This window comes from Merops nubicus, unplaced genomic scaffold, assembly GCF_000691845.1.
Source record: "Merops nubicus isolate BGI_N331 unplaced genomic scaffold, ASM69184v1 scaffold1158, whole genome shotgun sequence".
Taxonomy (NCBI): domain Eukaryota; kingdom Metazoa; phylum Chordata; class Aves; order Coraciiformes; family Meropidae; genus Merops; species Merops nubicus.
The window spans coordinates 15,284-38,408 of record NW_008626105.1 but is presented as its reverse complement, the minus strand read 5'-3'; the positions used below and the strand labels follow the sequence as shown (position 1 = coordinate 38,408).

At 39.2% G+C, this 23,125-nt stretch overlaps 1 protein-coding gene across 1 annotated transcript in view; it reads left to right on the top strand.

The window, feature by feature from the left end:
- The first annotated feature begins 4,436 nt into the window (after window positions 1-4,436).
- The window catches only part of SEC24C (SEC24 family member C), a 31,233-nt gene continuing 12,544 nt past the window's right edge, over window positions 4,437-23,125 (top strand). Inside the window, exons 1-10 of the mRNA XM_008945870.1 lie at window positions 4,437-4,621; window positions 9,104-9,235; window positions 10,208-10,386; window positions 11,531-11,641; window positions 11,702-11,980; window positions 13,249-13,379; window positions 16,461-16,572; window positions 18,028-18,155; window positions 20,796-20,934; window positions 22,764-22,879. Coding sequence (XP_008944118.1) covers window positions 4,437-4,621; window positions 9,104-9,235; window positions 10,208-10,386; window positions 11,531-11,641; window positions 11,702-11,980; window positions 13,249-13,379; window positions 16,461-16,572; window positions 18,028-18,155; window positions 20,796-20,934; window positions 22,764-22,879 — 1,512 coding nt within the window. The remainder of the gene's footprint in view (window positions 4,622-9,103; window positions 9,236-10,207; window positions 10,387-11,530; window positions 11,642-11,701; window positions 11,981-13,248; window positions 13,380-16,460; window positions 16,573-18,027; window positions 18,156-20,795; window positions 20,935-22,763; window positions 22,880-23,125) is intronic.

The window sequence follows — 23,125 nt, the reverse complement described above, 5'->3', positions numbered from 1 at the left end:
TGTAGATAATCTTCTGAACTGGTTTCTGAGGATGCTGACTATCCCCTTCTGTCCCATCTTCTGGAAATGGTTTTGATTTCTCTGCTCAGAAATTGCTAGTTAGACATATTTCGGTCTGTTTCAGCATGATAGAGGAGGCCATGCTGGTGTGTTTCTATGCGGTTTTGGTTGTGTGGGGTTTTGTTTGTTTGTTTGTTTTGAGGATCAGTCTCCCTAGAAGTTGAAATAAGCCTTTTATTTCTCTGGGACCAATAAAACAGGCACTAGCATCTTTCTGAAGGAAAGTAATCCTGCTGTATGTGTTTCCTTTAGAAAGAGGTCAAGAACTGATGAGATCAACCTCTTTGGGTTTCAAAAGGGAACTAATGGTGAATGTAGACAGTAAAAAATGATGAATATGCGGTTTTCAGTGATTTGGGAGGTCTGGTGATAGAAACAAGTGCATATGAAGCACTAGGGTTTTGGGTTTTTTTAAGAAAACAGGCCATAAAAACTACACTGTAGTCTGCTTTGTATGGATACTAAGGGATCTGGAAACCATTGTAAAAGCTGAAAGATTCCCTTCGCCCCAGTATTACTGTGGAGTTTTCTCCCATCAATTCATTGCTGATCAGCACTGGTTGTCTGTCTTGTGTAACAGCTTTCCAGTATGAATTTTAAGTGTGTCACTATTTTAACAAAACTTCCATGGTGAACTGCCTTTATACAGAGAAATAGAAAACTGCACAGAGTGACTGCTTCACGCTTCAAGAAAATCGTTTATTTATAGTAATGACCACTTGTTGTCATAGCATTTTCCTGGTAGCAGGAGTCTTTCTTATTTGAGCTTTGTGCATTGTAACTGCTGAGGAGGGATACACTGTTCAGCAGCACCTCTTAATGCTCTGTTTGACTTTGGGTAATGTGTGTTACTACATGCAATGAGTATCCTCTCCAGTGGAGCAGCCTGTTTTGTATTTAATTCTTGCTGTCATTTTTCTTTTCCCTTCATGTCATAAGACAAACAGCATAAAATTCTCCCTTTCTCCATGTCTTCAGGTCACCAGGTTCTGGTTCACACATGTATTTTTTGAGTGGAGACAAAATGAATGCTATTTGATACAAATGACTTGTATTGTGAGAGAAGGGAAACGGACTCATTCAGCGACAACTGTCTTCCACCTTCTCAGAGGTAGATACTCTTGGCCCTGCCCTTTGTGTGCCACATCAGTGATGAGCAAGCATGCCACTAGCCTTACATTTAGAGCAAGTTGAGCAACTAAAATAATAAAGCAGCATTGTCCCCAGCTTCAACACCGGGCTTCTTCTTGAGTCGTCTTCCTCCTTTCTGTCTCCCTCTGCCAGTATAGAACAAGCATCAGCTTCTGCTGTGGTGGAGATTAGCCTGTGCTGGCTGCCTCGTGGGTACCTGAAGGTCTTGGATGTATCTGCCTTTCTCTCAGTTGGGACACTTTTAGAACCATCTCCTTTGTGTAGCTATTTTTCCATAGAAAGTGTAGGAGGAAATAATCTCAGAACTCTTTTCCTCTGAAAGACTTGCATTAAATGAGCTTAGCTCTTGATTTTGTTATTAACTGCAGAGAGCACAAGAAGCCAACAGACATTACCTATTCAGGTGGGAAATACTGATATGCATGTGAGGGAGGGCTGAAAAGAGAAGACTGAAAGATCATTGGCTAAGATCACTTACTGAGTGCATACTCACAACAGCAACTCGTAAGTGGTTTGCAAGGGATGTGCTCGAGTTCTTGTACCATCATGCTTTAAAAAAAAAAAGGAAGCACGAAAGATTGATCTTCTCCACTGTAGTAATTCCTTGTTCAAACATTAGATCTGTTCAGGGATTTCTGTAGGTGTAACTTGTGAAGAGTGTCTTAATGGTTATAGCTCAGGAGGGATCCTGCCAGGATTCTGCTGCTTTGCCTGCAGCTCTTCCTGGCGGAAGAACCTGTTTGTAGGAGCAGTGACTAGAAGCCAAGTTCCTCATGCACAGTCCAATAGACAATAGTCAGGGGCAGAAAGAAGAGAGAGCAGGCCTCTTGCCTTGGCAGAAAGCCCTGCCTGGATGTTGCAAGATGTGTGGGTAGAGCAGTGTTCTTCTCACAGTGTTGTCCCTTCCCTTAGCCCCCCCACCTTTGCAGGAGGAACTCTCCTGCTTTACTGCTTGTACTGAGCTGGAGGTGGCTGGGGGTAGCTTTGTGATTGCAATGTGGTGACACTGGTTGCCTACCTGAAGAGGAAGAGGTTAACCTTCAGGGGAATGTGGGAAGGTCCAAAAGTCCGGATTTCCTGGCCTCATGGGTGCTCAGGTTAGACTGTTCTGCAGAACTAGGTCAAAGGTGATGTGAGAAACCAGAAAATTTAGAAATTACTCTCTTGCTGTGATGTTGTCATATGTAGTCATGTTTAAAAACACTGCAGGCTGATCAAAGAGTCTGTCACACTGTTGTAAGGTGTTGCAAATGAATAATATGTTACTTTCAAGAGCAAATTACCTTTAAATATTTAAGACAAGCTTTTTTCTAAACAAAACTTCTGTCATTACCTCTATACAGCTTGAAGAATAAAAATATACAACTTTATTTCCTTTCATATTAATATTTAGTTTCAGAGGAAGCAGTAGCATTCTTAGTATTGACATGTCATGTTTACTAACTATAGGAGGTAAATATAGTATGTATTATGCTAGCTTTCTTCTGTAAAAAATAGATTGCTCTGTTGTGATAGATGTATTTTTTTTATATATGGATCTGAAAGAATTTCTTTTTATGTGGATGGTTCTTAATAATAACTTAATAATATTAAAATAACTACAGAAGCTGTAGTTATTTTAATACCTTTGCTGTACAGCTGTGGTGTCAATTGCTGAAATAATTCTTTGACATAATTTTTTTGGTGATGTGTAGAACCAACTTTAGCATTGGTTGGCATACTCTCACCAATATATTTGTGAAGTAGCTCGAGTGTTTGTTATCCACTTGAGCTGAGCTGCAGATTCCTCAATGGGATTTGCCTCCTCTGCCTAGTGACTTGCATCTTTTTGTCTCATCTGTAGTAAGATTTACTGTGTGTCTTTAATGCACAAGTTCACTATAGGGTTTGGAACAAAATATGAGGGCAACGTTAGTTACCTGCTTTACCTTAACTTTGCATTTTTATATAAACTGGAGTTTTTCAGTAAAAAAAAAAAGTTTCTCTAAATACACAATTCTTTACAGTGTCTGTGTAGGTAGTCTTAGCTGAAGAGGGTAACAGTGACATATGGAGTGTCCAAAGGAGTACAGGGGATGCAAAACATCCTTGATAAATAGACCACAAGGGAATCTCCTGCCCTTGAAGTCCTCTCCTTGGCCCTTTACAACTCAAGGGCTCTCTGGCTTGTTTGCCTGCGTGGTGCCATGGTGTTGCAAGAATTGCCTGCTTGGTTTGGGGTCTGCAAATGCTGTTTCTGTTTTTCTTTTCATAGAAAAGTTAGTCATCTCTTCATACAGTTAGAGGAATTTGGAATCTGTTAAGTAAGACTTCTTGCATTATTTTGCTAAGAAACATCTCTCCTGTCTCTGATGTTCTGTTTCAGGTCTTACACTTTCCTAGAACTCCTTTCTTCATACAGTTAGAGGAATTTGGAATCTGTTAAGTAAGACTTCTTGCATTATTTTGCTAAGAAACCTCTCTCCTGTCTCTGCTCTGTTTCAGGTCTTACACTTTCCTATAACTCCTTTAGTCACATCTTTGTGACACTTTTCCATTTTGAACATCTTTCTTAGGTGAACGTGCTGCTTGTGGAATATCTAAGTTTTCTGAAATCCATGTACATACCAAGGACTTTAAATCATTGTTTAAAAACAAAAAAGGCAAAAAAAAAACCCCTTTGTTTGTCTTCTTCTGGGTTCTGTCAAACACTTCAAGTTATAGATGGTGGAGTATGTGTTTCTTGTAGCAAGGAAAGATGATGAAATAGACTCACATAGTGGTGAAGGCTGAACTTGTTTAGTGTTATTGAAGTTATGTTGAGGAATCTCTCATCTGTGTAATGATATATCTCCTCTGCTGGTCTGATGTTCTGTGAGGTGGAAGTAGTGCGTAAGGTGTCTCAGGAAGCTGGATAATCATCTGCTATGCAATGGGAAATTAGGTATTTTTTCCTAAGAAGATGATCATAAGTGTAACCAGGATGAAGCAGTGAATAAGCTGATTAGAAAACAGTTTTAAAAAAATTTTGTCTTCTAACTAGCTCTTGTAAAGCATTTATCTTACTTTAAAAAAATTGTTGTGCAAGAGTAAATTACCATTAATGTTTTACCTTCCCCTTCATCTCAGGAACTTTTATTCCTAAGAAAGGAGTAGGAAGGTGGGCCAGTTCGGTTTTGTGTTTGCTAAAAGTGATTTCTCCCCCCGCTTTTTGCAGGTGAGATTAGTTTGGGGATGTGAATACAATGAGTGTAAACCAGCAAGCTCACACAGGGCCTCCTTATGGGCAACCTCAGCCTGGATATCAGGGATACCAGCAGCCTGCCTACGGAGGACAGCCATTGCCAGGGGCTGCTCCATCGCAATATGGAGCCTATAATGGTCCGATGCCAGGATATCAACAGCCAGTCCCTCCACAAGGTACTTCTCAGTCAAACCTTAATCATTCATAACCTGTGAATTGTTTGGTGCATGGAGGTTTTTTTCCTGTATACTTCCTATTGTTAGTCTTTCTTTTGTGTTAGCAACTATCTTTTCTCCTGTATGTAGCATTCACAATGTTGAAAATCACATTTTTCTTGTACATTCTGAGGTTACTGTTCTGTCATTTGTCTATTTTAGTAGGGCTTACTCTTCTTTTAATAGCTTATAAAATTGATGTGTTGAAAACCACAGCCTGCTTTTTCCTCCTATGTCCCCACCCCTGCAGTACAGAAGCACCTGACTAGGACAGTCTTCCTGAGGAGGTTACGTTGGGGGGCAGCAGTTAGGTTCTGTGACAGACCTATAACTGAGACTGCCTTATGTTATTATGTGGAAAGATCTGCACCCCATCCTGACAGTTTAAAACATATGGATTCAGGCTGAAAGCATATTTGGAGCTATTTTCTCTAATGCCTTTAAAATCAATAGAAAGTTTGTGGACGTGTGGCAAGCTAGTGTGTTCCACATTTTCCTTGGTTCTGCAGGATTGTACCACTTGTTGGTGTTTTTTTGTTTAAAAAAAAAAGAGTAGGTCAACTTTTTTTTTTTTTTTCCCCCTGTTTTCAAGCAAAAAGCTAACTTAAAACTGTTAAAGAACTTGAGGAATTTTTGTTTCCAAGTACCTGAATTACTTTGGGAGATTAATAGTAATTAATTTAACATCTGAGTTGTAGAGGAGAAAATACTGTTGTTTTGAGTAGAACTATTTCTGGCTTTCAAAATCATGTGAATTAATTCAGTTCTGCTGACATAAGGGCAACACAGATTTCAGCTCTGAAGTGTTTGTTTTAATTTCAGTTTCAAAAGGAAAGTGCTAATCATGCTGATGGTCTTGATATTATTTTTCCCCCAAGTACATCTTGAATTTTCTGCAATTTCTTGAATTTGAAACCAGACTCGGTGAGAAGGGTAGAACAATCAAAGTGTCTATAGCTCTCTAGAAACTAACAGAAGAGGGAGACTGAAATTTGGAAGCTAAATAATTACCCTCTTGGTTTTTTTTTGTCTGGAGTTAGAAGGGTAGTGGAGTAGAAGAGTTAGTGTGGTGTGCTGAAGAATGGGTTATTCAGTTGCTCCATCTTCCTTTTCCTTCTTTAATCTTCTTCCTCCCCTCCTCTCAAATCTCTTCTGACAGCACTTCTAATCTGTGAGCTTTGAACTAATTTCACCAAGGGTTTAAATTCCTGTAAACGTAATAAAAATCAGCACTGCACAGAGGAGGAAAACCCTGCTTCCTGGGAAGAGAGAGGCAGGGCTCAGCCTTGGAGCACTCTCTTTGGCTACTCAGTGTAGTCATTGACTAAATAGTGCTCCCTGTTCCATGGAAGGAATGGGAAGAAATTTGACTTAGTTCAGTGAGGCAGAGACCAAAACTGGAGTATCGACTCTGCTGCTAGCTGAAAATAGCTGCTTCTTGCTGTGAGAATATTGACTGTCTTTCAGTCAGTCTATCAGTTTCTTTCTGATGAGATCATGCAGTTGAAAGTGCAAATGCAATTATCTGAATATCAGTAATAATTAGGCTGCCCTTGGGTAGTTTTAGGCAGGCTCAGTTTACGGTAGTATTAACACTTGTATGAATGTTAATATTTGAACTATGTTGGTGGTATGTTATGTGTGGTAGAACAGTGAGGAGGAAGTATAGCCTAGGGAATAATGTGGTAAATGTGACATGGATTTTTTTTTTCCCTATATGGTGTTTTCTGCACTGCTGACTGTCCTCAGCATTGGAAACACTGTCTCTTGGTGCTTTCTCTCAGGCTTGACTCACTGGTGTATTCTGTCTTTCCAGGGTACTTTCCTTCCTTGGGGTTCCCTTCGAAGGGCTCTCCTGTATCTCTCAACTCTGACACTTCTTCTCTTGCACCTAATTTCATAGGTAAATGGTGTCCTTTCTGTCGGAGTGTTTGTGCTGTGCCACTTTGTGCCAAGTTCCCATTTAATATGGATATTTATCTCAAAGGTGTGGGTACTTGGGTATTCAGGAAGAGGTGGGTGGAACACTTTCCAATCTGTTTGTAGGCAGCAATCCAAAAACATAAATAAGATATGTAGAAATAGGCCTTGTAGAAATCCCTTATGCCTGCAGATTCATAGATGAAACCTCACTTGTGACTGATGTTTTCTGAAGACTAATTTCAAAACCTGAATTGGCCTGTTTGGGTTCTGTCAGAGAGAATCCTTAGCTTAAAGGAGTGTAGTCTCCCACTTGAGAGAGAACTAAAATGTGAGGTTTGAAACGATAGCACTGCAATGAAGAAATGAAAGATCTTCCCAAGCATTAGGGGGTTGTTATTGGAAGTCAGGAGATTTTTGTAACTTGTGCTTTCATTGAGGAGGAAAAAGAAGTTTTTAGCTTCCTTGGTTGCAGCATAGGAGCCAAATGCATATTAGTAATAACTGTAATTCCAAAAGCTGAGGCTTGAAGAAGAAGCACTTCTGCAAAGCTAGCAATCAAGATGTAAGAATTAGAAACACTGCAAGGAAATCACATTATATTTTTCCTTCTTTCCAACTAATAGTATCTTTGAAGTGTTATTTGCAGCAGTGCTAATTTGTTTAGAAGAACAGAGTCAAAACTGAGCCGAGACTGTATAGTCTTGGGCATTTGAGTAAAACCACAGGAATTTCCCATTTTGGTGAAATCTACCTCCATTTTGAGGTCTGTGATGAATAAGAACAATATCTCAGAGCTGTTGATGGGGAAATTCAAGATTCCTCAGCAATAATGAACATTAAGCTTATAAACCGCCTGATATTCATACGTATCCAAATGTTTTTTTTTTCACTGGCTATTTGAGCAGTCTGGTAACAGTTACAAAAGTACATTTGTGACAAGAACTAGAAAAAGAAGACTTCAGAAGCCTTTTTTTAAGTAAGCATGTATTTGTCAAATTGTATGCCTGTTCAAGCTGAGAAGGAAAAGTTAACATAATGTAAAAAAAAAAAAAGTGTAGCATCCCTTCAGGAATTGGATAAAATATGCTTTCAAAGACAAAAGATAACAATGCCAAACACTTTACATGTACTATGAAAGGAAGGAGATTCCAAAACAGATGAAAGTGTATGAAATCAGCTGGAAAGGTATCACAAAAGTCATTCCGAAACAGAAATACCACACAAGATAAAAATAGTTAGAGATGGGGAAATGCTTAGCCAGAGGAGTAGCAAGACAAAAGTGCTGTAACAAGAGTTTAGAAAAGGCAAGATTTAATGAGATGAAGGTATACTAGGTACTTTTAAGTCCTAAGTCTCAAAATTAAGAACAGGAGGAGGTTTAATAATAAAAAAGTCCTAAGAAATGACTGATTCTTCATACAAGGCCTAGTTAATTCCCTCCTTAAATTTGCATCTACAAGCTTACTAAGAATTGCACATGGCAGATAAGGTAAAACTATATGTCTTGAAACCTCATTATTTGATGTATAAATTACACAGCAGAGTTGAGAAATGGCTTCTCTTATTTCCTATTTCATACTGGTTCCTCACAAGAAGTTTCCAGAGTCCCTTGTAACTTGTCACTCTGGTCACTGTCAGAGACACCCAACATTCTGTGTGTGCTGCCCTGGCCTCATGGAGCAGTTCAGCCACACCCCATACATGAAATAGTTCCCTTGTGTTTAGCAGGCATCATTATACAATTGTTCTGATTATCAGCACTTTTAACAAGTTAAAGTAGAAGCTTATATTCCCTTTTTTGGAAGTAGATGCTGCAAGGTGGTCTGCTGGTATTGTATACAGCACTGTGCAGGCTGTGGAAAGTGAAGATTTGTTTCTGAGGCAAATATGTTTGGGCTGTGACTGAACCAGCTCAATCTGAAAGATGAGAAAGTGGTCCTGTTAGCTTCCAAACTTGAGAGGTTTGGAAGAGCAGTCTGTGGTGGCCCCCATTATGTTTATATACAAAAGCAGTTAGTTGGGTGTAATTTTTGAAAACTGAATCTACCCACATAACCTGCTTACCTTTCAAGTAGGGAAAACTGATCTGTAACAAACATTAGGTTTCATTTGAATAGTTTCCTTGGTCTGGATTAAAATAATTGGACTTGGAGAGGGGAGAATTGAATACCTTACTGAGAAGATAACACTTTTTTTCTTCATCAAAAGATGAAATTGTCTTTTGAAGACCCTCCACAGTACATATTTTCTACTTGGTCGGTGTGGAGATGGTGATTAGTGACATTGGCTACAAATGTATGCTTTCAGTTTTGCTATTTCTAATATTGCTGTGCAAATTATTTGTTGCTCATGGAGCGTTGATACATCAATCTGGCCACTGCTGAAATGTTTCTGCACTTTTTTTTTTCTATTTTCTGGAATTCTCAGGGTAGTTGGTTTAAACCCTTGTTTCTGTAATATGTGATGTGGAGGTTGGTTGGTTTGTTTGTTTGTTTTTAACTTTTACCTTTATGTCTGTAGGTTCATTAAGAGCCCCTCCAACATCAGGAGCTCCTCCTCCTGCCTCTGGAGCATCTCTCCCTTCTGGACACCTGGCATACAGTCAATTTGGACATGGAGATGTGCAGAATGGGATTCCAGCCTCAGCAGCCTCAATGCAGAGGTATGTACAAGGAGAGCAAGTCATAGCAAAGGCCTGCCTTGGTAGACCTATGCTAGCACTAAACCTTCTAGAATCTAAACTAAATAATCCAAACTAAATAATTTGGTTTTCCTATGGTGTTTCTTTATTGCTTCCTTGTTGTTTTGGAACAACATTTTGCCATAGGGATATTTGTTAGACAATAAAAATCTCTGGGGATGAAAGACTTCTGGAAGGATATGAGAAGATGTCAATGACTGATCAAAACTACTTCTCCAATGACTTTCTTTGGGATAGTAATTTTCCTATAAAGAATTTTCTGATTCCCATAATGTGTCTTGTTTTTAAACAACTGCATCCACTGATTCCTTGGCAGTGTGAATTGATCTCTGTCTGGAGCATGTTGCTGTCTGTCATTACTGAGTAGTACCTTTGTATTGGTTCTGGGTCCCTTTCTGTCAGTTATGGATCCTTGAGTTATCCTCATTTTAAGTTCTTGAGCACCTTCTCCAGGAAGATTTTACCATTACTTCTGTGGTGAAAGTAGCAGCAGTCCTCACTACTTCTTTCTGATTACTGGTGATGGGGGAAGGTTGTTGGGTTTTCTTTCTTACCGGATAAAGCTCAGCACTATCTCCTGGAGAGTCCAAATCCTTTGAGCAACAGAGCATTCTTAATAGCTGTGCAGACCTTACTGTTACTCTCTAGACCATGTGGCAGTATTTCTGACCTGTTGCAACTGAAATGGAATTAACAAAAAATACTATAAAGATACCATTTGTATTTTAAGAACTAACAGATTTATTTTTAATGAAGGGGCTTCAGATCCATGCAGGATCTATAATTATTTTGCTGAAAGTAAGCTACAGTGCCTCATGTAAATAACTGAGACTTGAGTAGTGTTTGTGTGGCAGAACAATTTTAAAAGACACGGAGAATTGTAACTGCTTCTGTAATGGGGAATCCAGTGAAGTTTCTCATCTTCCTCCTCAGGCCACCTGCGTCGCAGCCATTTCTGCCAGGTTCAGCACCCACGCCTGTCAGCCCAACACCCACCTTCCAGCAATATGGTCCCCCCCCAGCCAGTGTACAGCAGCTCAGCAATCACATGGCAGGGATGACAATTGGCAGTACTACAGCTTCTGCTCCTCCCCCAGCTGGACTGGGCTATGGTGAGGTTTCCTGGCTACAGAAATACACTATTGCTTTTCATTTATAACAGTAATTTCATAAAAGATTTGCTCTTGTCAGTGATTCATGACCATATGGTGATGGGAATTCTCTGGGTGTTGCTATCTGCCATAGTAAACAGTAATTTCCTTCACTAATGAGGTCATCGTTGGGGAAAACAGAACTGAGTTTTTTGTAGGGGACAGTGGAGGAAGTACTACAGGACACAAATAACAACAGAGAGTAACAATATTTCTCCTCAACCAGATGAATCTTGGTGTGAAACAGAAAACCAACCTATCCCTAAATAAGCTGTTAGAGGGTCTACGTGCCTTGCCATTCTTAGGCAGCAGCCCAGTAAAAAAAAAAAGAAAAGGAAAAAGGGCTCAGTAAATCAAAAGAGGGTTGAAACTATTCTGAATGATTCTGTGAATGGTTTTTCTAGAAAAAGAAACTTAAACAGTATAAGCTGAATTTACGTATTTTGTGCTATGTTATTAGATCTACAGTCCCACTGCTGTAGATTACAGGACTTTTTTTTAATTGAAGACTAGAGATTTGCCTTTAGTATGTGTAAGCTGATCTCTGCTTGGTAAGGTACTCTTTGACAAGTGTCTCATACTCTAGCACAGACTTCACAGGAAAAGTAGGAGTAGGGGATGCACATTTCTCCAGCCTTTTGGCAACGTGTCTAAAAATATCCTTGGAGATATTACAGTGGTACATACAGAGGGTGCTAGTTGCATGCTGTCAAAACCACAAAGCTCAAAACTTTACTTATTTACTTCAGTTCAGGAAATCAGTAGACAGACTTGTGGTCGTTCTTGTTTTACATACCCCATCTTTGTCCCTTTCTTGTGGCCCTGAATGCTAAAATGCATTACGTAAATAAGAAGCTAAGACTGGGAGAGAGGACAATGACAGAACTATCAAGTGTCAGATTCATTGGAGGAGTTTTAGCTCTCTGATCAATTTAGGAGGGTGTTCACTTAATGTTTGTCTCTCTTAGTACTGTCACATCCATCTGAAGATGAGAAAATCACAGACCAACTTAGATGATCTAGAGCAAATGAGTTTTGTTTGCATCTTAATTTTCCTGAGGATAGACAAAAATAAAATTGTTATATCTTCTTTTCATCTTATCAGGTCCCCCAACATCGGTTCCCCCAGTCTCAGGAAGCTTTAGTGCAACAGGATCTGGTCTCTACACACCTTACACTGCAAGCCAAGGACCCCCTCCCACCACTGTGTCTCAGGGTCTTCCTTTGGCACAGCCTCCGTTTCCTGGTCAACCGATATCAACTCAGCGCCTGCCAGCTCAAGTCCCTGGTTTTGCCCCACCTCCCTCTTCTACAGGGCTTGGACCTTCCTCTTACCCTCCTACCACAGGTGCCCCAAGGGCACCTACCATGCCAGGCCCACCACTGCCTGGGCAGACAGTTGCTGGTCCACCAACATCCCAGCCTAATCATGTATCCTCACCACCACCTCTATCAGCTATGCCAGGGCCACACCCTGGACCTCCCATGAGTGGCCTCCATGGACCACCACCTCCCACTCATCCTCCTCAGCCAGGATACCAAATGCAGCAGAATGGTGAGTATTCCCTAGGATAGGAATTGTAAGTTACATGCATTTTCCATGTGCTGCAAACTGAGAACTGGATTTCAGGTTTGTTACTTGTGGGCTTCTGGCTGCACTTCAGAACTTACCTCGTTTCCCTGTGCTCATGTCTGAAGGACAAATCCAAGATAAACAGTAGGATGTGTCACTATAAGATGTTTGTGATACAGGGTTTAATCAGAGTAATGTAACTAAAGGAGTCCTGTCACTTGGCCAAAAGGTTGTTTAGTAATTAGTGCCATAATACTACAAGAATTTGTGATCAAAATTTTATTATGAACCTTAATTTGGTACCTGCAACTTCATCTGTTCAAAAGTAGAGATCTGAAATCCTAAAAAGCCTTATGTATTTATTTTTTTTTAAATTTGCAGCCAGTATGCATATATAGTGAGTATGAGAGGAGTTGTTACACATTGAAGAGGAGTTGCTGTCACTTCTTCAATTCACAAAATTATGTATTTTTGTCCGTGTAGAACTTTTCACATTTTGTGTGTACTTAAAGTAATACCAGTTAAGATTTCTGAATTAAAAAGTTTTGGCTGATTTTTAATCAGTAACATTTACAGATAGCTAGGATAAAATAATCATGTGCCAGTGTGAGGACTGAGAATCCCATCCTCCATGCAGCTTTGCACAACTGGCCAGGTAAATGACTTAAAATGTCTGTCCAAATTGTGATGAACTGTAAAAACACTAATGGGGTATATCATGCTGTTAGTCTGTAACCGACTGAAATTGCCTAAAGTGATATGAAATAACTTCAGGTAGTTGCAAAACAAAAGAGATAATCACACATTAACCTATTACTGTAATTTCTGACAAGCCTAAACTGCCTGAGAGAACTCCTTGCATACCTTTAGTTCATGGGTCATCCAGTAGTTTATTTGGCTGTTACGTGCACTTTGTTAGGCAGCCCTGCAGTTTAACTTAGGTGTTCATAAGGTATGATCAGAATGTATATTGCCATCACATTGCTCTAAAAGTAGTTAGCTAGTCTAGAAGCCTACGTTTCCTTATGTCTGGTTTTAAAGATGACTGTATCCATCATTTTTTTGGATCATTGTAGGGAAGTACAGGTCTATGCTGAAACACCATGATAAATGTGTTTTATCCTAATTAACTGAAAAGCACACAACTTTCTCCTCTTGTTTTTTGACAATGACAGGAAAAGTGGAAAGTGCCTAATGAGGAAACACCTAGTATTGGTTATTGTTTCATTTTGCTGTCCCTTTCTTCTAAGGTTCCTTTGGGCAGGTGAGGGGTCCCCAACCAAACTATGGGGGAGCCTATCCAGGAACACCAAATTATGGAAGTCAGCCTGGACCACCACCTCCACCAAAACGCTTGGATCCTGATTCCATTCCTAGCCCTGTAAGCTTGCTTTGTTCTTACCAGTGTGAACTCTTCTGTAGTGTCTGTATGTAAAACAGAACTGATAAAGACCAAAGCTAGAAACAGGTTTCCTATTCCAAAGGGCATCCGTCTGGTTTCCTCCCTGCTTCTTTGTCATATATCCAGCTTCAGTCTTTTCTTACGAGTAGGCCCAGCAGCAGTAATTTCCTTGATGACTAAAGAAAGGCACTGCATATGCAAATCAATGCTCTGATTCTTTCTCTGTACTGTCTTACGTTTTGAGAATCCTTGAGGGCTTTGATTAAGCTTGGTTCTCCATTTCTAGGTTCTTGCTTAATGATTTTCCACGGTGAATTAATTTCAGTTTTTGAAGTGACCACCTATGAACAGTAGGATCCATGTTTAAAGTATGGTTAATAGGAGATGATTGTAGTGCTTTTCCATTCCCTTTTCCTATAATCTGTCAAAAAGCTGGGTAGTGTTTTTTTGAGTCATTAAATCGTGACAGTACTTCAGTCAGATATCCACAACTTCTCAAATTAGGATTATTTTACAGAATGGAGGTTCTGAGAAGGGAGCAGCAGTAACGTGTAATGGTTCACAGCAATGAGTAATATTAAGCCTGGCAGTCACTAGTCTGCTGTGCTGTTCCTTCCATTGCTGCTGCTGTTCTTTTACTGTCTCAGAAGGCCAAAGTCATTTGATAACAGGAAACCTTACCAGGGCAGTGCTTACAATCCATTTACTTAAAAACTATAGAAATAGTTTAGTCTTGAGTTACATCTTAGGTCTGGACTGGTGCTGTTCAGAAATCACTGCTATTCAAAAAAGAGTATGTGACTCTAGATTTATGTAAAGTTTATGACCGTGGTGTTTTTTTTTTTTTGTAGAATATAGGAAGCCTTTAATTGCTTGTCTGCTTCTCTTCTCTTCCACTAAATGAGATCTCAAATGGCTTGTGTCATTTGCCTTCGTTTTAGCATGTTCTTGAAGTGTAAATACCCGGTTTCTAACCAAAATGAGCACGTGAGCCACTACCTCTCTTAGCAAATGTGTTCAGAGCCCAAGCCCAATAACCTGGCAAGGCTGGTTTGGGGATCAGTGTCTGCAGAGGCTGGTATTTCCTGTTGCATGAACCAGTGTCCAAATGTATCTAATTCCATTGCTACAGGTTTGAGTACAGAGAAGTAACACTGTTACTTTTTGGTTTATGATTCTCTTTTCTTGCTTTTTATTAAAAAAAAAAAAAAAGCAACTTAATGAGCTACCACCCCAGCAGAAACCCAGGCACAGAATAGACCCAGATGCAATTCCTAGTCCAGTAAGTGCTGTATGTCTGTCAATTGTAGTCTGTGTGTTGGTGACCATCTGTGCATGTCTGAAACCTCAACTTCACCTTGCTAACCCTCCATCATTAATCCTTCACCCTTTCCTTGCTGTCTTCTGCTTGCCTTATAAAAATGATTAACATTACACCACAAGAGGTTCTTAAAAATCTTTTCTGTGATAAGCAGTGAGGCAGTAGAAAAGCAGACCATTTCAGAAACAGATCATGAAGAATGTCTCCCCTTCACTTTGATCTTTAGACTCTTTCCTTCATTGGATTTCAACTGACATTTTCAGTGTAAGCCATTAGTATAAAAGTCCATAAGACGTGCCTCTCATGTTAACACAGATGCAACATGAGCCTTTGTCGTCATATTTTCTACCAATTTTGAGCAGAATTTAACTACTTTTCATGTTGATATATCAGTATTGTGTATGCTAATGCTTTGAAGTTCTAAAATTGCACATGAACTGTTTTGTTTTGATGTTAATTCCTGATAAAAATCTTCTAGTAGATTAATATGAGGCGTGGGGAGCTATTAACATTCTCTCATTATCTGTGCTCATACATTACCATTCAATTTTGAATCTGAAAATGTTATATGTGTACAGTATCTTACTAAAGGGGAAAAAAAGCAGCTACCTTTCGGATCAGGAAAAAAAAACCAAAACAACAACAAAAAAACCCCATATTTTACTTAGTTACCCTTATGTCATGAGACCCTTATGCCACTTCTTCCTTGTTTAGCTAAATTTGTGGTATATAACAGGTACCAGTGGTGAGAGGACCAGTGTTAGTCTGTAGACTTTTGAACAGGGACTAGATTTATCCTAGAGCAGTTGGTGTCTAATGCTATGGGAAGCTTTGTCCTGGTGACTTGGAATCCTTAGTGAGAGGGTAGAAGTTCTGCCATGCAAACGTCATCATTTCATGATTTACTCTTAAGCAAAGCCATGCATGTTTGGTGGCATAATAAGATCAGAAGAATGATTTCTTTAATGCTTTTATTCAGGCACAAGTATGCAAATGTAGTAAGAACTATGTATAACTACAACTTTCTGTTCTTACACAAAGGTCAATGGATATTTTAGTCAAGTAAAGTTGTTCAATGCATTTACATCTTAAACATATTTACATTAATGTAGAGTTTGAGATACTAAGAAATTTAAGATTTTTACTGTCTGTGAAGTTTAAGTTTGAGTCATTGGCAGATCTATTGAAGCTTTACTTTCCACATCCTCAGAATTAAGTTCACAAACTCTTGAGCACCACAGAGTAATAAGGACTCCCACCTGAGCTTGCAAGCATCTGGCTTTAGGTCAGAATTACAATGGTTAGAAGTAAACACATATTATGAAAGCAGTAGGAATGTAACAGAAAGGAGAAGCCATGTTATCTGTAGAACTTCAGCCTGAGGATTACAGAAGCTTCTAATTTTAATTTGGCTAGGACAGTATAGAGTGAAATACTATAAAGAATTCCTTTCTTGATCAATGTTTGACTTTTATGAGCTCAGATTAAGCATTAAACCACAAAATATACTACTACTGAAAATATTCAGGGGAAAAATACTATTTGTAGGTTGTAATTTAAGTACTATTTGAAATCAAACTGAGAGGTGACTGCTTGACAAAACTTACTTGCTTTAGACTTCTTATTTTTAGAGGTAGTAATGTTTGTCTGATGTCCCTTTCAGTGCCTTACATATCTAAATTTTGTATTTTACAGTCATTTGAAAACAAGCCTCCAAATATTAATGTTTTCTATCATAGATTCAAGTGATTGAAGATGACAGAAACAACCGTGGGTCAGAACCATTTGTCACTGGAGTGAGAGGGCAGGTCCCACCTCTTGTTACTACAAATTTCTTGGTCAAGGATCAAGGTAAAATATTTTTCTTTTCCTAAACAAAACAAATCACAAGTAGTCATGGACAGAACTGTGTATGTCTTTAAAGAAGAAGTTTGAGGAATTATTTCAGTCTCGTCTGATGTCCCTTTCAGTGCCTTACATATCTAAATTTTGTATTTTACAGTCATTTGAAAACAAGCCTCCAAATATTAATGTTTTCTATCATAGATTCAAGTGATTGAAGATGACAGAAACAACCGTGGGTCAGAACCATTTGTCACTGGAGTGAGAGGGCAGGTCCCACCTCTTGTTACTACAAATTTCTTGGTCAAGGATCAAGGTAAAATATTTTGCTTTTCCTAAACAAAACACAAATCACAAGTAGTCATGGATAGAACTGTGTATGTCTTTAAAGAAAAAGTCTGAGGAATTACTTCAGTCTCTGGGGATGTGTGTTTTACCAGCTGAAGCTCAGTTTCAAGTCCTGTGTTGATTTGATCTCGGTTTAAATTCTTCTTATTTTTTGGTAGCTAGTAACTGATTTGCAAGCAAAAAAAATGTTTTCCAAGGCACGTACCTGGGACCAGCATTAGCAGAGATATCAGAAAGCAGCAAATGAAGCCTCTTCTTAACTGTTATTGGTACATAGAACTGACATTTGCTAGCAATATCATTTGAACTGTACCAACAACTGTGATTTTTTTTTTTAATCAAGTGGGGTGTCAGTTGGTCCATAGGCTTCATAGAGAAAGGATATGTCTTCTTTTAATTTCCCATGCTATTTTGATATTTAAAGCCCCCTTAAAACTTCAGGATCCAATTCTGCAATCAAGTACTTTACTCTTCAGCCTAAATTACAAAATCCAACAGTAGAAATGTTTGAGTTGAGTTTTCTGCCTATAATATGTTTTAGTCTGCAAAAAGAATGAAAGAGGAATACTTCTTTAGAGGTTCAAGTTGATGTGGAGTCAAGTTCATTTTGAGTTAAGGGCTTTTACTATACACAGCTAAATCATAAAGAGGCATTTTGTTTGGAATTCAAGTTTTGCAGAGGTTGAAATTCATAGAATCGTAGAATGGTTTAGGTTGGAAGAGACCTTAAAGATCATCTAGTCCAACCCCATACCATGGGCAAGGACACCTCCCACTAGACCAGGCTGCTGAAAGCCCCATCCAGCCTAGTCTTGAGCACCTGCAGTGATGGAGCATCCATAACTTCCCTGAGCAACCTGTTCTAGTGTCTTACCACCCTCCCAGTGAAGAATTTCTTAATTTCTTGTCTAAGTCTACTCTCCTCCAGTTTGAAGCCATCACCCCTTGTCCTGTTACTACAAGCCCTTGTGAAAAGTCCTTCCCCAGGGACTTTTTCATTGATTGTTTAGATAAGCTTAGTCTCTGTGACTTAACACAACTGAAGGTGTCATTGTTTCTGTTCTTGAATATAAACATCTCCTGAAATATGTGGGGGTATTTTCCTTTGTTCCCCAGGTAATGCAAGCCCCCGCTACATAAGATGCACGTCTTACAATATTCCCTGCACCTCAGATATGGCCAAACAGTCCCAAGTTCCCCTGGCTGCTGTCATCAAACCGCTGGCTACTCTGCCCCCAGAGGAGGTGAGAACCATGTGTGGGGTTACTCTGGACTCATGGGGAGAATACTGTTAGATATCAACACTTAGCAGATATGTTGAGAAGGAATGTTTAGGTAAATGAAGACTAGGTAAACACCACGAGTGCGTGGCCTGTGTAAGGCAGAAGAATGTTGTCATGGTGATCAAAATATTACATGTTTTGAACACCATTTAATCTTTTTTCCAATAACTGTCAAGCACTATGATCAAATATTAGGACGATCACAATGTGCACACTTCCAGTTGATCTTAATTTCTGTCTTGGCCTGAAGTACTGAAGTGGTTGCTCATCACTGATGTTAAACTTCTTCTAGGTTGTCAAGTTGTGGAATTGAATGGGAATGTATCAAGCAGCACTGGTTAAGCTGTCTAGTGTGCATGTACATGGACACCACTGCTTGGCTGACAGCATAAGACTGAGGACTGGGCACTGCTGAACTGCACTTGTATTTCTGCCCTTGCTCTTTGCAGCATTTCCTTCTAGGTGTAATGTGTGGCTAGCTGACCTTTTACCCACTCTGACTGCTGAGAACATTAAAGCTTTGAGAATGTTCTAGAGCTAGAAATTGTATTGAATATTCTAAATACTCCAGCTACTGTTCAGTGTTAGCCTGCTTGGAGCAATGACATAAAGACAGATATGCCTGTTAAATTGGAATACATATGTTTACAGTATTCTGTGCCCTGTTGTGTTTAACTTCAGCATCTACTGAGGAAAGAGTATCCTCTGGGCTTTTAAGGGTGTTTTTTTCCTGTAGCTTTTCACTAAAGTTTCTAAACCATGGTTTGGATTTTGAAAACTGGTTTGTGATAAAACTGAGTTGTGAAGTTAATTCCTGTGTTGCTGTATTGCGGGTGAAGTTTAAAAGGAGCACAATAGGAGAGTGTGGTCTTATTTAGAAACCTGGAGGCTTGTGGAGCTGCACATTTTTAGAGAAGCTTTACAAACAACTAGTTGTTTGGTCTCCTGGTGTGTTTGTGCTTTGAACAAACACTTGTGATGTCCAGAAAAAAAACATGTCTAGGATCAGAAAATTACTCTGGAGACCAGTCAGCTTCTAGCATGATGAAGTTCTTTATGGCAAGAGAAAACTCCCTTCCCAATAGATGAGGGCTCAGTTATTCAGAGTAGTAAGACTGTAAATAGAGCTAAAGCTTAACGTATCAGTAATGAGAGGATAAATGTCTCATGACAGTACAGTGTTGAGATGGATCTAGAATATAAGAATTCAGAACCTGATTGCCAGATCAGGACCTTTGCCTTATGCTAACACACAGTTCAGAAAGCAAAGCTTAAGGCTTTGGAGAGAAGTATCTCTGTGCTTTCTGGGAGAAAGCAGTTAGTGACAAGTCGTGCATAGCACTGCGTGTTTACAACACCCTTATAGTCTGTGTGCATGTATGTTAGTGGGGGAGAGGCTGAGGAAAAAAGCTTACTGTGTGGAAGTACAATACCAACATTGCCTCTCAGTCAGAAAACTTCAAATTGTGTTTGCTCTGAGGAGGTCAGCCTGGGCAATAGGAGCTGAGAAATGCTGGCTGCAAAACCATTGTATTGCTGATAAATGATTAGTGGGGATGAATGAGAGATGTGACACTCTGTCTCATGAAAAGGAAGAAAGTGACTGGAGCATTTGCTCAGCTCCTGTTCAGTGAATATATTGTGTCTTAAACATGATCAGAGGTTTAGGGTTACTCGGAGAATTAAGGCTGGACACCTTTAGTGTCAGGAAAATTAAAAATAAGTAGTAAAACTTTTTTTTTGAGCTAGCTTCTTAGTTACACTGAAAGGGGTTTTGAACTATGAATGCAGCTTGTAGCTTGCACAAGTGGTCTTAATAATTTTAAAGTGCTTCCTTCCCGTTATAAGGTTGGGAAGGTGTAGAAAGTTGCCAAGCATCTTGTTCTGGCTTGGCTGCAAAAAAGATATTATCAGTAATAGTTCAAAAATGGTATCACTACATAACAGTTTTGAGGACTTGCTATATAAGGGGGTCAAGAGAAGTGGAATGTATGGATGTACTGTATTTCATGATAAGCTTCAAAAATAAGGCTTACCAGCTGAAATTTTTTGAGATAGTCTGGATACTCTGTTACTGAATGACTGGTTTCTGTTTTGTCCAAAAGCTTGCTTTTTACAAGGGGAAAAATATAAGAGGTGAAGAGTTGCTTTTAAAACACCCAGCCCATGGTGAAATGTAAATTGTATGCTCACTCCCAGGAGGTTATCACAGCTATTCATGCATGGCTTCAGTGTTCTGTGTTCACTTGGGTTACATCTGTCAGGCTATGTGATGTGGTACTCCTGCTAGAGCTCATGCTCCTCAAGCAGGCTACCATATAAGGTCTGGCAGCACCCTGTAGAAGTACTTGTTTGTGTCCAAGTGGGATAACTCATTAATGAATGCAGCCCACAAAACTGCTGTGCTAAAGCTGGAGTTGAAAAGCATTTACAAAATAGTTGTTCAGACTTCCCTTGTCCCTTGCACTCTCTCCCACAGCTGCCAAAATGTTAAATCCTATGCAATATGCAGGGGAATAGTTTTAAGCTCTGCAATATGTGTGGCCATTTCTTTTTTCACCAGCATGTGACTTTATTTTTTTTCTCCCTCTGCTTCCACAGCCCCTTCCTTATTTGGTAGACCATGGAGAATCTGGTCCTGTCCGATGTAATAGGTGCAAGGCTTACATGTGCCCTTTTATGCAGTTCATTGAGGGTGGAAGGAGGTTCCAGTGCTGTTTCTGCAGCTGTGTCACTGAGGGTAAGGTTTCTTCTGTAAATTGGCCTCCAGGCTCTACTGGAGCAACGTTTGAACAAGCTGCAAGCAAATAAATCATGTTATGATAATTTATAATGTATACTGTGCTTTAATGTGTGTTTAGTCTTGTAAAAAAAAATCATTATAAAGCATGTTCAGTACTCAGTTCTGAAATTATGTACAAATTAAATGGGTGCTTATGTATTCCAGTAGCATTGTTCCAGATTTTTAACATGAGGTACTTGTACCATAATGTATGGTGGTTTGAAAAATTATTTATGGTATTTTCTCAGGGTATTTAAAATTGTATTTTTCTGTGACAGACTGAGATACACATCTCATCAGTAACATGAGTTAGGATCTCTTTTTTTTCATTATTCAGAAATCCTGTTTAAGCACTGCTTAGAAATCAGGTTGCAGCTAAATCGGCTACAGCTGAATAGAAGTGTTCAGTATATGCCAGTAAATCTTAGTTACTCTTCTAAATTAATATAAAACATGCTTTCTTTTAAGTAGAAGTCACTCTGTGCTGCTCGTAGCATGATATCTGTAGGTTTGTTTTGAAAGTGCAGTGGAATGTAAGATCCAATAAGGCTGATGGTTGTTTGTAAGTGTTCCATTTGGTAGCACTGTTGGTTTTTAATGGACTGTTGCTGTCACCTCAGTTACGCTGTACAACCGTTTGTACAAACCAAAATGGGAAGCTGGTGGCTGTTAGGAATGGCCAACCTTAAAAACCATTTTTGTCTGCTGATTTTTTGGCCTTTGTGCATTGCCTGTCCCTGCTCACTCAGCAGCTGTATGAATGGCTGTACCTGTAACAGCTGAGCAGGGGCAGAAGAGGGAGGGATGCTCAGACTGCTGACGAAAGCAATACTGTGAAAATACAATGTAGCTGTACCTAATACTTGAGAACAATTTCTGTTTTCTCTGCAAAAACAATCAGGTTATATTGGATGTGTACTTGGAGAGGAGAAGAGTGGTAGGTACTTAAATATATCATCTTAACAATATCACTTTGTTTTCTTTTTAACTGTTAAAACTTTGAGCGTTTAGAGCAATTTAAAGGTGGTAAATACTATAATCACAGTCTAATTTTATCCTCCCCTGGAGCTATGTAAGCAGCTATAACTGAAATACATTTGGTCACCCTAGAAATTCTGGAGGAGGGACTCCTTGGGACACAAGTAGAGTAGTCCTTGGGACACAAGGGAAATGCTTTCTTTGTTTCTGCAGCTGACTTTTGCAGAGGAAAACTTAGCTTAACTCCTGTTTTACTTCCTGATGCCTGCTGCCAGCACAAAAGTACTGGGCACTGGGCATTTGGTTACACTTCCAGTTCTTCCTTCATGTCTTACAATCCACTGCAAGAAGTACCCCACTGATTCTAATTAAACAATAAATAAGGAGCTCTGAGTTGAATCAGTCATGTTGTAGCTTGTAGTTTGTCTCAAACTGTATCGTAAATAATTGGTTGCTACTAATAAAAGATCATTTTATTTTTCCTTTGGACTAAATCCATCCAAAGAATCTGAAGAGCATGTTGTCATGACGTTTCTGTAAGATGAGAATGTAAAGGAGATTTGGGGAAACTACAGTAGTGACTATACAGTCTGCTACCTGGTACATGAGACAAACTGGAAGTCTGTATTTCTTGGCTTTAATTATGTTTTAAATTGCATTGATATTTTTAGTAATACTTGCATGCTCACACAAAGGACTATCTAACTTTCCTGGAGTTTTATTTAAAACAGCTGTTGACACATTAGCTCTCTAGTCTCAGTGTTTATGGTGGGCAAGTCACTGAAGTTAATGATTTTTTCCTTTCCCAGTGCCAGCTCACTATTTCCAGCATTTGGATCACACTGGAAAGCGAGTAGACTTCTATGACAGACCTGAGTTATCAATGGGGTCTTACGAGTTTCTAGCAACAGTTGACTATTGCAAGGTATAGCCATGTGTGTTTACTACTGTATTTTGTTTTGCTTTTAAATAAAAAGCCTATTTTCCTAAAATTAAGAATTATATGAATTGTCTGGGCCTGCTTTCTAGCTGATAGAGGTAATTAACAACACTAATTCAACATACTTAATTGTATAAAAAAAAGTGCTAGTCTGTTTACTTCCCAAAGTAGAGGAAGTCTTGATCACATGTGGCAGAATATAATTTTATTATAGGTGCCTCAGTCATTCTC